Below are 15,988 nucleotides of genomic sequence, written 5' to 3'. Positions count from 1 at the left end.
ATGTAGAGTAACAGCTGAATGTGCTGACGCCAGAATTGGCTCACTCGACGCGAATACTTCGTGCAGTAAAGTGCGGTCTTTGGTACATATTAATGACAGTTTTTACCATAGGAGCATAGACAAAAAAATAGCGAGATATTACAAAACTAAAACACACGTTCGCTTTTAACTGAAGTATCTTCAGGCACTAAGTTTTTAATGGCTATTTAATAACTTTTTTAATACAAATGCTACAACCTACTCTCAAACAAAAATAATAAATTTGAAACAAACTTTTTCACAGTCACAAGGCACATTTGTCCCCCCGAAGCATCCGACAGCTGCGGCTGCAGATAGTCGCGTCAACCAAGGAGCTATTACTTTCTCACACACGGAGCGACTAAACCCCATAACATGCAAAGAAGACGACTAAGTAAGAAATTACTACGGCATTAAGCGCAGCAAAATATTTTTTATAGACTATCTAACTTCGGTTGCACCTGCCGCGTCTAGCAGGATTTCATTGTTTGATTACAGTTTTCTGAAAAGAAGCACGTAAAATGTTGTTGAAATGAAGGATTTTCATTACTCCTACTTACACTTGCAAGTGTCTTCGTTTGGCCAACAAGACAACAGTTTACTTCATTAGCAAACAAGTTAAAAGCTTAGGGACAACAATCCAACGCACCTATCCTAGCTAAAGCGGGCATATGCTGGCAGCGACGTAGTGACTTTGTCAGACAGCTAATGATGCAATATCTATGTGGTCTTCTCAATTTTGGCTATTAACACGTTAAAGGGGCAATGAAAAGTCACCATAAGTTATTTTAAACTGAAGCATAATTAAAATACAATTCATTATTTCCTTATACTACTATACTAGTCTGTTCCAATAGCAGTCCGGTTTACAGGATTTAGTCAGAACTTACAGGAAGTCGTTCCTATTGACATAAAACCTGTAAGTGGGAACACATTTGAGAGAGTAACTGAGCAACTGTTCCTAGTCAGAAGTTACAGGATTTAGTCCGGAGTTGCTTTTCCTGTAAGTTCATGAAAAGTGTCAAACGATCAGCTGATTTGCATGTGCAAGCAAAAACTAACAGCGGTGAAAGCAAAGTACCTTATATTTGTAAAAAAAAAGGAAGTAAACAACGAAATGTTTGAATATGTATAGATTTTAATAATTATTTAGTGATATTTCAGCTAAATCAGTGTTGTACAAATGACATGTAAACAAACCGACTGACGTTTTTACAGGAAATAGTGCTTTTTGCGTTCCTATGCACTTCTGCATCTGTTCTCCTTTTACTCTCAATTGAGAGAGTAAAATTGTAGTTTGACAGTTCCACAGGTTTTAGTCCGAAGTTCAAAGGAACAGACTAACTAGTAAATGGAAGACTTTGATCAGCTGTATTTCTTGCTGCGAAATTGCTGATACTTAGTAGAAATTTTTCCAGTACGAATTAGCAACTTCCCCTTAAAGTCAACTGTCATCTTGCGCTTTCAATTTCTTCCACTTTCCAAAATTTTGCATACCGGACCACCAAATCCGGATAATGTGTGATAATTATCAAGTTATCGAACACCAGCAATTTAGATCCGGTTGTTCAATGTCTGATTAATACAAATCCGAGGTAGATGCTCCGGTTAAATACAACAACTGCTTTATCGATCCCATGTTATATGCATGACGTCCAAATCGTCGATAATGATGATTAACCGGCAAGTAGTGATAACCAGACATTGGACAAAGGGCCCTAAGGGTCGGTTACTCAATGTCTGGTTAACACTAATTTCCGGCTAAACATAGTTATGGACGTTAGTGTTAACCAGACATTGATTAACCAGCCCTAAGGAGAGGAAAATGAAATTCATGTAAAATCGAATTCAGCAGCTAAAGAAAATGCCTATATTTTAAACATTTTAAAAACACAATTTGGTTGAGCCTTTCAGTAAGTATCAGAATTAGTTTCACGCATAAAAATACATTTTTAACAATCCACATTTTTATGTACTTATAAATAATCTGCATACATACAAATAGTAACACTAAAATGAAAATATCAAGCTTTCTTCCGCTTCTTCTGCGCTGGTAAACCACTGTCAAACTCGGACGTAGTGAGGGCTCGAGACACTGGTAGCATTTTTACCAGTTTATTGCTCTGTGGGCGATTGCTATCGCGTACTTCATTGGTCACTGTGGTAGTAAAGCGACGCTTTTTGGCACGTTTCTCCGTTTTAATTTTTTCGGGATCTCTAAAGGTGAAATAAGAAAATAGTAGTAAAAAGCAACACAACCATTATTTTTACATAAGAGTAAGTAGGTATCCTCGTCATCAATGCAAAAGGCCCTATTTGACGCATTTCCGGAAATGCGTTTTCCTGTAATATTCCAGAGTCACTAAGGGCCAGTTGTTCAATGTCTGATTAGCACTAATTGGAGGTAGAAGCTTCGGTTAAATACAAAAACTGCTTTATCCACAACATGCATGATGTCGAAAACGTCGATAATAATATTTAACCGGGAAGTAGTGATAACCAGACATTGAAAAACTGGCCCTTAAAATGATAAAATGAAACATTAAAATTTGCACTAAATTTATTATACCCGAGCGCACTTGTGCACAAGGGTATTATAACTTTGTTCACATAACGGTTATTTGTAACAGGCAAAACGAATCGAGATAGATATAGACAAATGTATACATAAATGATCAGAATGAAAAGAGAAATCGATTTAGCGATGACTGTCTGTCCGTCCGTCTGTGCACACGATAACTCGAGTAAAAATTGAGATATTTTAACGAAACTTTGTACGTGCACTTCTTTCGGACGTAGGACGGATGGTATTGAAAATGGCACAATCGGACAATAACCACGCCTACCTCCCATATAACGGCAATTTAGAGAAATATAAAATCTTCGATATTTTAGTTACTACCGAAGATTATTCACTCAAAATTGATATTTAAAATAATTTTTAGACGAAAAATAAGGATATTATAAATTTTAAAATATGTATATTATATACATTATATTAAATATTAAAGCTAATTTATTCAAAATTGATGCTTGCGACAATTCTTTACCAAGAAATACGTTTATGATACAATGGGCGTGGCACCGGCCACATATGATCACATATATGTATCTCGGTAACCGTTCTACCAATTTGTACCAAACTCAATATGGGTATTGTGCTTGCCACATAAAACGCTGAAAATTATTGAAATCGGACTAAAATTGAGGCCGTCTTCGTATAACGATAAATTTCAGAAATGCTTGCTTAAGGACGCTAATTTACTCAAAATTGATACACCCCGGCTTACCATGTAGCTTTCGGAAAAGTGAAAATCATATACATATTTAATACTTGCGCCGAGTATTTAATATTCGGCGCCGCCCGAACTTTGATTTTCTTACTTGTTTTTTTTTCATTTTCGACGAGAATTGGTCCCTATATGTATTTTAAAAAATACGAGATATAATACCATCTTTTAAACAGCCCTATACCTAACAATTTTCTATGAGTTTTTTCCTTCTTTAAAATTAAAAAGTTGTCAAACAGGGCCTTTTGAATTGTTGATGACTATATGTAGTTACAAGCTGTCTTTAGGTAAAAAAAGACAAAAGATTAAACATTTTTCTCTTGAAAGTAATTTTAAAGGTCTGATGGCCGCTGTTGTGTGGTGGTAAGCAGTTCGCGCTTACACTCCGCAGTGCCTGGGTTCAAGCCCTAGTCAAAGCAGCATCGCAAAAAATATAGAAAAAAGGCTTTTTCTTTAAAGCGGTCGCTCTTCGGCAGGCACGGCAGGCAATGGCAAACCTCCGAGTGTATTTCTGCCATGAAAAACAGCTCCTCATAAAAAACAATCGCCGTTCGGAGTCGGCGTAAAACTGTAGCTCCTCCCATTTGTGGGACAACATTAAGGCGCACGCCGCAAATCGGAGGAGAAGCTCAGCCAAACCCTAACATACATACATATGTTTAAGCGCCAATCTATTATTATAAAACGACCTTCAAAAGAAAAATCACTATTTTATAATCTTTTACCTTAAGAATGAAGTTACAAAACTTTTAAATACATTTTTTTGTTTTTGTGACCATGAAAATGCATTTCCCGATGCAAGAACAGCAAAAGTATCTCAGGAAAAAAGATTTTCAATATTCCGGTGGCATTTAAAAACCCCAAGAACACTGAGTGATTTATAATAGTGGGGGGAAAAATTCCGAAAGAAAATTCGCCTTGGTATCGGGTTTCGATACCAGTATTGTTTTTCGATACCTATTTACTTAGTACTTGGTTCAACAGTGTCGATACCAAAATTACTTGGTATCGGGCGAAAAGTATCGAGTATGTACTTGTATTTACTCGTATCGTTTCATCTCTAGTATCTGGCGCTAGCTTCCAACAGAGGGAAGAACAGCGTCAGGGATTTTTTACTTTCTAGTGAATAAGACAATTTCTGTCTTACTTGGATAGACGATTTTCGATTTAATTTTCTAACAGCAATTTTACGAAAGGAATTTAAGAGAAAAATGATTTTAATTTTTTGAATGGACAGAAAATAAAAAATCATTTTCCATTTAAATCGCTGGTGAAAATGGCAAAAGTGTTTTAAAAATGAAAAATTTAAAGAGGTCCCAAAAAAATCAGCGAGGCCAGTAACTGAAATTTTTTCGAAATCTTTGTCTTTTGTTAATATTTAAGCCATAACTGAATATTAAATTTGCAGGTTAGATCTTACTACTTTTTTCCTTACCTCTCTGTGTATGTCAAACGATTTGTAGGCGGCGGAGGCTTAGGTTCCGTATGTTTCTTAGTAAATGTTTTGGGTTGATCCTTCAGCCCAAAGCTTTTCGCAAAATGTCCCATATGTGCGTTTTTGATATTAAATATCGGTTTTAATTCCTTTGGGAAAGTTGAATACGATTTGGTCCACGACACGAAAGCTGATAGTGAGTAAATTTCAATAAAATGAAAAAATGTATTACATAGTTGTTTTTAAATTCAAATACCAACTAATACTTTTTTAACATAATCTATGGAAGATGTAAATATTGGGTAAGACGAGTAGTAACTAATAAGCGCCATTTTCTCGACTTCTTCTTAGGCCCGTTTTCACCATCTCTGGGTAACAGTAATCCCCAGTTAAACATCTTTACCGACATTGCTGGCTCCATGCATATAACATTGTGTCGGTAATGTCGGTAACGATGCTAAACTAGGGATTAGTACTAATAACACGTGTTAACCAGAGGGCCGTTTACAGCAACTCTGGTTAACGGCCGGTTGCTCAAAGCCTGGTTAAACATCGTTATCGACGTTACGACGTCGTGTTACATGCATGGAGTCGGAAACGTCGATAAAGATGTTAACCGACGATTAGTGTCAACCAAGCTTTGAGCAACCGGCCCTAATCGGAGCTAGAAGCTCTAGTTAAATACAACGACTGCTTTATAATAATGTTTAACCGGCAAGTAGTGATAACCAGCCCTAAAGGCTCTGTTATGCATACTTGGCAGTGCATGCACTACTTTACCATTTTTACGTAGAAATCAAAAACCAACAGACTTCTGCGTACATATGTTATGCTGTGCGTTGGGTAACCGCTTACACGCGAAGCTCATTTAGGGTCGTTTTCAACGTCTCTGGTTAACACAAATCCCCAGATAAACATTGTTACCGACGTTACCGACCCAATGTTAAATGAATGGACTCAGTACAGTCGTTAACGATGTTTAACTGGGGATTAGTGTTAACCAAGCCCTTAAGAGATTTCTTATATAACAACTCTCAAGCAATGCCAAGTATGCATAACAGAGCCTTTAACTGTAGGTTAAACATCGTTATCCACGTGTTCGGTTCCATAATGGATTTCGCCGACCTTAACAGGGTTAGATCGCCGAAACAACAGCCCTGGTCGGCTAAAACCCGAGTCATTCAGGTACGTAGAACCACCCCTGTGAGAGAACTATTCTAGTAGCGTTGGACCTGACCAAGGCGTTCGACACTGTCAGTCATTCAACGCTGCTAGAAGACATAGAGGCCTCCTCACTCCCACAGGGACTTGAACAGTGGTCGGCGAATTACCTGAATGGTCGACACTCGTCAGTAATTTGTAGGGACAAAACCAGCAAACTACGAAAAATTAAACAGGAGTTTGTTGTTGTTGTTGTAGCGGCTACAACAACCCCTCCCAGATCGGATGATATCTCAGTCGTTGTCGTCAAGTTCCACTAGGGTCGGTCCACAGGAACAAAGGCGTTAGGGTTGGCGGGTTTTCCGGGTATACGAAGAGATGTTTCAAATCATGGGGTGTCTCTCCGCATGCCAAAGACCCATTTGGCACATCTTCGTTTAGTCTGTCCAGGTATGAGTTTAACCTGCTGCAGTAGCCAGAAGTTGGGCTATTGGTGGTTGAGGGAGCTTTAAACAGTAGCGGGGAAAGGACACCACCCTGTGGAACCCCCTGTTTTATTTTTCTAAGTTTGCTCGATTTGTCTCTTATCATTACCGACGAGTGTCGACCACTCAGATAATTCGCCGAGAGGAAACCTCTATATCTTCTAGTAGCGTGGAGTGGCTGACGGTATCACACGCCTTTGGCAGGTCCAACGCTACCAGAATAGTTCTCTCACAAGGACGGTTGCGGTTAAGGCCACATGTTATCTGAGTGTTTATGGCGTTAGGTGCTGTTATTGTACTTTGCACTTTATGGAAACCATGCTGATGCTTCGCTCGGGTCAAGTAGTTCGTGAAATACGGGAGTAGCAAGGCCTCTAGTATCATCGCTACCGATAAATGGAGTGTTATCGGCCGATAAGAATCTCCTTTGTTGGGTGGTTTCGCTGGTTTAAGCAGAGGGACCTTTCAGATGTCGGGGATGATGAGAGTGGCCATTAACAATGTTGAGGACCTCCGTTAGGTACGCTACTCCCGCAGGACCAAGATTTTTCAGCATCAGCATGCATATTCCATGGCTTTGGAGGCTTTTTCCTTCCCGATGGAGGGTGTCAAAATTGTCTCGAATGCTGACGGTTGTTCGATCATGGCGTCTGGGAATGGAATTGATGACTTGTGCTCGAAAGTAAATGGTTATCTCGCCGAATTTTTCGCTTCTTCATTGCAAGGAGCCTTGACCTATCCCCTGCGAAATCCTCGGCAACTCTATTCACCACCTGGACGAAGGAGGTCAGACTACAACTGGGTATTCACGTCGATGGCGAAACAAATCATCGGAGTAACCTTCGACAGTCTGTTCTCCTTCTCGGCGCATGCAACCGCAATTGTTAACAAAGTGCAGAGCCGCAATAATGTCCTCAAGTCTCTGGCCGGCAGCACTTGGGGCAATGATAAAGAAACGTTGTTGGCAACAAACAAGGCAATTGGCCGCTCGGTTCTAAACTATGCAGCGCTGTGGTCGCTTGGGACTAGCAGGACGCAGTGGATGAAGCTACAGACTTGCCAGAATGCGGCACTACGGACAGCGACCGGATGCCTCCTGATAACGCCCCAACACCAACTACACGACGAGGCCCAGGTTCTCCCAGTCAAGGAGCATAACACAATGCTCTGCAAGCAGTTTCTTGTGGGGAGCCACAGACGTGGTCATCCTAGCAAACAGCTGCTTGCAGAAGAGCCTTCGCCAAGGCACGTCAGGAGGCATCTCTACCAACTGACGGGTCTACCACGACAGTCGGGTCTACGTAACCGGAACGACCCAGATTTATATCTGGTCAAGGACTGTCACTCGCGCAACACTCCCCAAAATCTCTTTGGGGAATTTGTATGCTGTTACAACAACCACAAGCAACTGACGGGCGAAGTCCAGAGGTTCATTAAACAACCTCTGGACCCGTCAGCCTACCGACTGGCCCTGAACGGCATTCACAGGGAGTCAGTCTCGAGTTATGTAGACTCCCACCCTGTGAATGCCGTTCTAGGCACACAACTAATTGACGTGGACGGTACAGAACTTAGTCTGCCTCGGCAGACCCGCACCACATTAGCCCAACTTCGCTTCTCGGCACCCTTCACATGCCCTGAGAATTCCACCCAGCTGACGCCCCTGTCCTTATGGACAGACCCTGTTGAAGTCGCACACTTCCTGGGCCTCCCCTTAGCTGAAACAGACGACAACGCTGACGGATGGACCGACCCGAGCGGGACTTGGTAGCCGCTACAACAACATCAACAACTCGGTAAACAGTTTTATTTTAGAGCTTTGTTGAAAAATGTTCAAAGTTTTCCATTCCCATGTAATTATTCGCGACAGTAAAGTTACTACTTTCTTCTTAAGCAGACACAACAGTTACGCAAAAATAAATAATCGTTTTACCTTTACACGCATTTTTATGCAGTTCCTTATCATCAGCTATTAGTTCCTGAATTTTGTGCTGAAGGTTTGATGCCGCCTCTTGTATTGTGGTCGCATCATCGTCCTTTTCATTAAGAGTTTTTAAATAAATCTCCATGTCGACTTGTGATATTCTGTAATACATATATATACTTTGAGATAAAAGGAGCAATTATAATGCACTGATTGTGACAAACCTGATACGATGATCCTCTAGGAAACGTACAAGCTGTGCTTCAGAGGGTGTGAGGAGCAAAAGCGCTTGCCCACTTTGACCAGCACGTGCAGTGCGTCCCACTCTATGCACGAAATCGGCAATATTCTGGGGCGGTGAATATTGAACGACAAGTTCCACTTTGGGGACATCCACACCACGTCCTGCCACATCCTGAAATTATTCCATGTAGTTATTTAAGTTATTATTTTTTTTATTAAAAAAAGCAGATCTCAAATTTCTTCACCGTTGTCAACAGTACACCCGACTCGCATTCGCGGAAACCGTTGAACACACCTTGACGTTCAGTCTGCGACATGGAACCATGTAATCTAAAAAAAATGTATTTTTAGTACTTTTAATAGTGAACTTAAAAATTTTGATCTTACCTAAAGAATCGCAAGCCTTTCAGCAGCGCTGTTTCTTGGTCACTTTCACTATCATCTTCGTCTCTGACAACTTCTTTGTCCTCGTCGTCGAGAACTTTTTCAGTCAGCAACTCATTCAGTAAATCATGATGATAGTTTACCATCTCCATGGTACTCATAAAAACGATTGCCTTTAAACGCTGTTTTCTGTTAAACTCATTAGTCAAAATACCGCACAAGGTAACTAGGCGCAGCTTGGGAGGAACAACTACAAAATTTAACTTCAAATTTTCCGGAATAGTCATTATAGAGGTATCTTCGCCATCATCCTGCATATCTGAATTTTGGGCTGCAATGTCACTCTTTATATAGCCTTTCGTTTTCGGTTTGGTATTTGTGACAGCCTCATCGCTGTTGTCAACGAAAATAGGTTCTTTAAGGGTGAGACCGGCCAATCGTTGTACATTAGCGGTGAGCGTTGCAGACAGCAACAAACGTTGTAGGTGCGGCACAGTATCTTTGTTTTCCTCCACAGATTTGGATCGTTGTGTATCAATTAATTCGACGATTTGTTTAACATCAAGTTCGTAACCCATTTCCAGTAGGCGATCCGCTTCATCTAACACTAAACATTGTGTTTTATGCACCTTGAACGTCTCTGTGTGCAGCAAATGATCAAGCACGCGACCTGGCGTACCAACTAATATGTTTATGCCCTTACGTATACGCGCCTTTTCTGCCTTGCGCCGCTCACCGCCCATCAATACACCAGGTACAATCCAAGTAAATGGTTTCACCAATTTTTGGAAAAGCTCGTATGTTTGCATGGCCAATTCGCGAGTAGGCACAATGATTACTGCTAGCACTCCTGCGTCGCGTGTAATTTTCGGTCGTACATCTTGTAGCTTTTCGACTACGGGCAAAGCATAAGCCAGAGTCTTGCCGGAGCCAGTTTGCGAGCGAATAAGTAAGTCTTTACCTTAAATTTTAATTGCATATTGTTATCAGTAAAAATATTTTTTTTAGAAAAATATAAATAACCCACCTTCAAGCGCTAAGGGAATCGTTTTCTTCTGTACTGTAGTAAGCTCGACAATACTCAAGATGTCAGCCAAATTCTTTACGGCATGTGGATGAATTTTTAAAGTGTCAACTTTTGTGCCATCAAAAAGTCGTTCTGTTATTGGTTTCACAAAACGTTGACCCATAACCGGTGTATCTGGACTATTTGAAAAGAGTCCTACTTTTTTCACTGACTTGTCGCACGGGCGCACTACACGGAATGCGTTGGCTTTTCGTGCTATTAAATTCACTCCATTTTGCTGATCATTTTCTCCGCTCTTTTCGTTTTGTTCATTTCTATCGTTAGGGTGCCTTCGACGATCCGAAAATTTATTCACATTTTTACCCTTTATTTTTGAAAATTCATTTGAATTACGCATAGCCTTGTTTCGCAAACGCTCAGCTTGACTTAATTTGGGCTTTGGTTTGGGCCGTATGATTGGAGCAGAATCGGTCGTAATATTAAGAATAAGCCCATCATCGATATTTGGAGGCTTGCTTTTAAACGAATTTTGCTCCTCCCTCTTCTGAGAAATACTTGAACTAACCATATTATCCCCATTTTTTACTATATTTTGCACTCCGAGTTTAACTGAAGGAGTTTGTTTGCTAACGTTGGAAGATTGAGGCCTTTTAGCTGGCCGCTTACGTGCTACAATGGCTTTTACTTTATGCTGTGCACCGCCAAATGAAAACGTGAATCCTTCATTGCTCGACGCAGTGCCTCTAGAGAAAGTTTTCTTCTTCACAGGAGTCTTGGAAAGGGATGCAATAAAATTAATTTCAGCAATTTTTTATTTAACTGGCGTCGGCCAAACTTACTGGTACGCTTCGCGTTGGTGAAGGTACTGTTGCTATATTTAAAGCGATATCCATGCTTGCAAATTAATTTTTCGAATCAAGTGTTTGCAGCATGTGTTCACGATATTTTGTTTTGACCGCGGTTTTCTATTTGGATGTATGTCAACAAAAGGAAGTACCGAGAACGAGTCATCGGCTTTGTTTCTTTTCTTTTCTAGCAGAAAATTATAAGGAAGAAGAATTGAGGGAATTGCGCTCACAAAAAAAGAAGAAAAACGGGAAGAAATGAATCCCCATTTGGGGGAAAAATATAAACTTTTCATATTTTCTCCTAAACTAAAAAATTTGCTTTTTTATAGTATATTCGCAATGAAATGAAATAAAATAAGATATAATACCTTTTTGAGTAATTAAAATGTGTATACTGAGAAAAAATATAAAAAAATTCAACTATATTATTAGGCAAAGAATTGTTCAAGAAGTAACACTGTTTCAGCTAAGGCAGTCAATATGGCGGAATTAGTGCGAGAAGTTGCCAACCGATAACACCTTGTATTATTGCATCATGCGCTCACAGAGAGCTAAATAAAGATATAAGGAGTGTTCGCTATGCAACTGCCAGTAAGAATTAGCCAGTAACAAAATTCAGAGAACAAGGAACCTTACTCTCCCAAAGAGAGAAACTTACTAAGTTTTGCGCGAACAGGAATTAGCAAACATTAGCAAGCTTCACTGCCAGCTGGCGTCCACGGTTGCATTTCGAGCATAATAAATTTTTTAAATTATTTCGCACAACTTCGCATAAACTTCAAACTGTAATTTCGTATGTACTTTGTATGTGTTTTGTATGTATTCCATTACCCCGAAATTAGTAGAACTACTAAAAACTTAGCGATCTGTTGAGTTTAGATTTTGCTTCACATTTTCTTAAGTTACACTTTTAGTGCACTGGTACAATTGGTTGTGCGAAGTTATGCGAAGTATGCATAATCAGACCCTTATTCTGACTTTCTTCAACATACGCTTCAATTTCATTCTGCCATACCTAAATAAAAGCGTCAGCGTTGTCCGGCTGTCAAAAAATTCTCATGCCCATACAATTTGTATGAAACATACCGAAACAACGCGGCGTCAACGCTGAGCGGTTGGAAAATCCGATTTTGACAGGGCGTTAGGTATTGAAGTTGGCTGCAGAAAACGGCGAAACTGTCTTTTTCGTGTTACACACAAACAAACCTATGCTTATTGTTGGTGTTATTTCTGCATTTGACGTAGCGTTGACGATTTTGTTGAGGTATACCACTTCGGCGCTAACGCGAGGCGTCAGAAACCGCTCCGCCCAACGCTTTTGTTTAGGTATGGCAGATTGTGGAAGTCACTGTCGGATTTCCTATATCGACAGTGGTGTCGAGTGCGTTCCGATTACGAATACAGCTTTTTCAGCTGAGTACCTTTCAAATGTTTGGAATTAATTAAATTAATAAACGAATATTTACATTTTTTTTCATTAGTAAATCGCAACAAGATTGTCCATTTTTAAATTTAACGACACCGTTGGTTCAAATTAATGTTGACAAAAATACAACCGTGTGCCACAATCCTGCTTGCAAATTTTTACTGGCAAAAATTTTCCCAGCACGAATTTGCAACTTCCCCTCCAAATGAAATGTCAAAATTGTGCTCTCTCCTTGCAAGTTTTACTGGGTTTTTGGCTAAACGAACACGATTTGGTAACAATTGGTACCAACTTGTACAAATTTTTTGCATAGCGAACACTCCTAAAGAAACACAAAACTAGCAGAAACTTGCAAGAAAACAGCTGATCAATGTATTTGACTATTGAAAATATTTGGCCCGAATTTTTAGTTCTGATCCAGTACTCAATGAACTTACCGGATTTTACACGAACTTGCAAGAAGTTGCAGGAAAAATGTTCCCGTACTCCAAAATCCTGTAAATGAGAGCGACTTTTGGAGAGTTGTGTAGAGAATGAAGTTGCAAGATGTTACACGAACTTTTTCTTCTGGTAAAATCATGAAAAGTATCAAGCAATCACTGGTTGACGTTTTTACAGGAAAAATGTTTTTGTTCCCGTAATTTTTGTTGTTACTCACTTTTTGCTCTCACTTCAGAGAGTAATTTTGCTGTTTGACAGTTTTACAGGATTTTTCACGAAAAGTATTGGATCAGAGCTTTTGTTTATCCACTTTGACAGCAAAAAAAAATAAGAGCGTAAGAACGAGAGGAAGCTGCTAGTTTTTGGGCTTGCCAGCTGAAATTAGGTATAATTTGTGATAATTATCTGTTAAGAAACAAAGCTAGCGTGGAAACTAGGTAGAGACTAGTGGTGGCAAACTATAGATGGCGCTATCGATACTTCCGATGGTTTATTTTTCACTATCGATAGGTTTTCAAAACAATCGATTATTTTCACAAACGAAAATTTTCCATTTTGTTTCTTTAATAAAAAAATTCACTTAAAAAAGCAGAATAAGTAAATACGTTAAGTTTTTTAAATCAATCTTTCATTATTAAGGTAGGTCCTTATGGTCTTTAAACTATATTTAATAGGGCCTATTCATAGTCATAATTAAGTTAGTACTTATAGTTGTAGCTTTTTGACATCATTTTGGATGGGTTATCTTTCAATAAAGTTGCAACTAACTTTAAGTACCAACTAATGCATCAAGCCGTTCAGAAGACGCATAACGATCACTGGCTTTTTAGCAACGGTTGCGCTCAACTGCTGCGCCTTCTAAACCTACCCAATATTTTCTGCGTAAAGTAATTAATTTGGATGAAGAATATTGCATAAATGCCAATAATGGAGTTGCAAATTGAAGCTAGCATTCGATTGTACCAATATTTCATTTAAAAAGAAAGTTTTTCAAGTGTTCCCAATGTATCGAAAGAAAAGTATCGATATGGTTTTCTATATGTGTATGTAGCTCTGATTATACACTGCGGATCCCCTAAAACCCTTTTAACCGTTATTTTGAATTGCTAAACTTTACAGCTTTAAGACATTTCGATTCTTAATGTGAATTCCCGTAATTAATATGCGAATATATTGGAGAAGATTTCCAAGGAATCAAAACTGCTCTGCGAATACAGTTTCTGGAATTAGATAAGATACATTAATACATGTGTAATTTTTTAAATTACATTATTGCAAAATATGTATTAGGTACTAAAAAATTTACATTTGAAATCCCAACGGAAGTTAATTAAAAAAAACTGAAAGTAATTACTAGCTTTTGTCGGAAAGGCCAAGAACTTTTCGGTCCATGTCCTTTAGAACGCCAGACGGCAGGTAGCGCAAGACGTCAACCGGAGCATTTTTAAGCATTTCCATACGTTCATTTTCAACCAACTCCAGGCTAAAAAAAAAATTTTAAGTTCTTTTGTCATATCAAAATCATTATTTGGGCTTACCGCTTTCGTTCCTCTTTATTCAAGAATTCATGCCATTTAATCTCTTCTGCAGCATCAGCGGCACGTTGACGTCGGCGTAGCTCTATCATTTCTTGAATAACACGACCATGTTCTCTTATCTTTTGACGACGTTTTTCATCCGCTAATTGGTCTATTTTATCACGTTCAGCCAGCTGTTTCCGCATCTCAGCAAGGAATGTGGCATCCTCATTTTGCTCGCGCTCTAGTTTTTGCCGCTCTCGTTCCTTACGATAACGTTCAAATTCCATACGCATTTGAATACGATCATTATGTTGCTTCTCAAGGTTTTGTTTATATCTCATATCCTCATTGGTGTTGCGTTCCTCCACCAATAAATCGAGCAATAGGTTTTCGCGTCTTCGTTTCTCGCTCTAAAAAGTACACATTACATAATCTGGCAGAGGAAATATTAAGTACATATGTACGTATGTATAAACTGACCTCAACTTTGTATAATTCTTGTCCAATACGATCACTCAATTCTGCCCTCTTTTGGGTCTGCTTTTCTCTTTGCAATTTCAGTTGCAAATTCTTCTCCTCGCGCTCCTTCATCATCTCCTGGAATCGCTCTACCTCATCTATCTTTTGAGACATTTGCATTAATTTATATTCCTCTTGTTTGCGTTTAAATTCGTCCATTTCCTTTTTGGCACTTTCTTTCCTCCTCTCAAGTTCCATCAATTCCGAATCGTGCTCAGTCTTATATTTATGCAATAATTTTTGCATTAAATCCCTGTCCTTTAGAACCTCTGTATATTCATCTTTTCGTCTTTGCTGTGATTCCGCCATTTGACTTAAAAGAACACTCCGAAATTCTTCCTTCTTTTTCCATTCTTTCCTTTCAGATTCAATAAGCGCCTCTTTGCAGCGCAGTTGCTCCTTTTCGAATTCAATATCTTCTAAGCGCTTGCTCTTCATTTGCTCCTCCTTTAGTTTATCCGCTGCTTCCTTCTGCTCCACAAGCTCTTTAGAAATAAATGCAGCTTTAAGTTGCTTCTCTAATTGTCGTAGCTCTAAATTGTTTTGTCGTAGCTGCTGACGACGTTTCTTATTTAAAAAGTCCTCTACTTTCTGTGCCTTCAATTCTATTGAAATATCAGGGATTTCTTGCTGAGCACGTACACCCGTGTTTTCGGCCGTCATTTGTACTTCTTGAGCTTTTAAATCCTTGACTCGACGCTCCTGCTCCATCACAGTCTCTATGAAAATATTGTTGATTTTATCCACCTTGCGATCGGCTTCCGCCGGAATCGAACATTGGAAACCACCAAACATTTTGCAAGTTTCTAAATTGCTTTGTTTGTTTGTTTGTTGATTTATGTTATTGGCCCTGCTTCTAATGAAGCTATAACGCCACGACTAATTCGTTTAATGTTTGTGCTTATTTATACGTCTAGTTCAGTTGCTTTAATAAATTTATGCAATTATAATTATAATTTATTTATTTGAGCTAATTCAAAAAAATTTCAGGAAAAATTTATTAATCAATTATCTCCATTGGCAACTGGCGCTAAGGTTTTTTTTTTAAACAAATAGCGACATCTGAAGTATATTTCAGAAATGAGAATTACCCTTACACTGGCCACACACGGCGAACATGTGCGCAAGCATGCTCGCAACAGATGCCCAGCAAAACCAGCGTGACCGAAACTCCAACACAAACGCAAATTTTATGGTGTTACTAACCCAGCAAAACCAGCGTGACCGAAACTCCAACACAAACGCAAATTTTATGGTGTTACTAACC

General features: G+C 39.1%; 1 protein-coding gene across 1 annotated transcript; it reads right to left on the bottom strand.

Annotated features, from left to right (window-relative positions):
• Nucleotides 1-1,889: 1,889 nt before the first annotated feature.
• On the bottom strand, nt 1,890-15,790 carry LOC118738246 (probable ATP-dependent RNA helicase CG8611). Its single transcript, XM_036469171.1, has 11 exons — nt 14,683-15,790; nt 14,221-14,612; nt 14,037-14,165; nt 10,807-10,861; nt 9,968-10,739; nt 8,944-9,901; nt 8,802-8,886; nt 8,538-8,728; nt 8,323-8,474; nt 4,744-4,933; nt 1,890-2,235 (listed from the first exon to the last, which is right to left on the bottom strand). Exons 1-11 carry the CDS (start codon nt 15,514-15,516, stop codon nt 2,043-2,045), a joined length of 3,951 nt encoding a protein of 1,316 aa, XP_036325064.1. The 5' UTR covers nt 15,517-15,790; the 3' UTR covers nt 1,890-2,042.
• Between the last annotated feature and the right edge of the window lie 198 nt (nt 15,791-15,988).

Source organism: Rhagoletis pomonella, unplaced genomic scaffold (genome assembly GCF_013731165.1).
Source record: "Rhagoletis pomonella isolate Grant_MI unplaced genomic scaffold, Rhpom_1.0 Rhpom_scaffold_00004, whole genome shotgun sequence".
Lineage (NCBI taxonomy): Eukaryota > Metazoa > Arthropoda > Insecta > Diptera > Tephritidae > Rhagoletis > Rhagoletis pomonella.
This window is presented reverse-complemented; position numbering and strand designations above follow the sequence as displayed.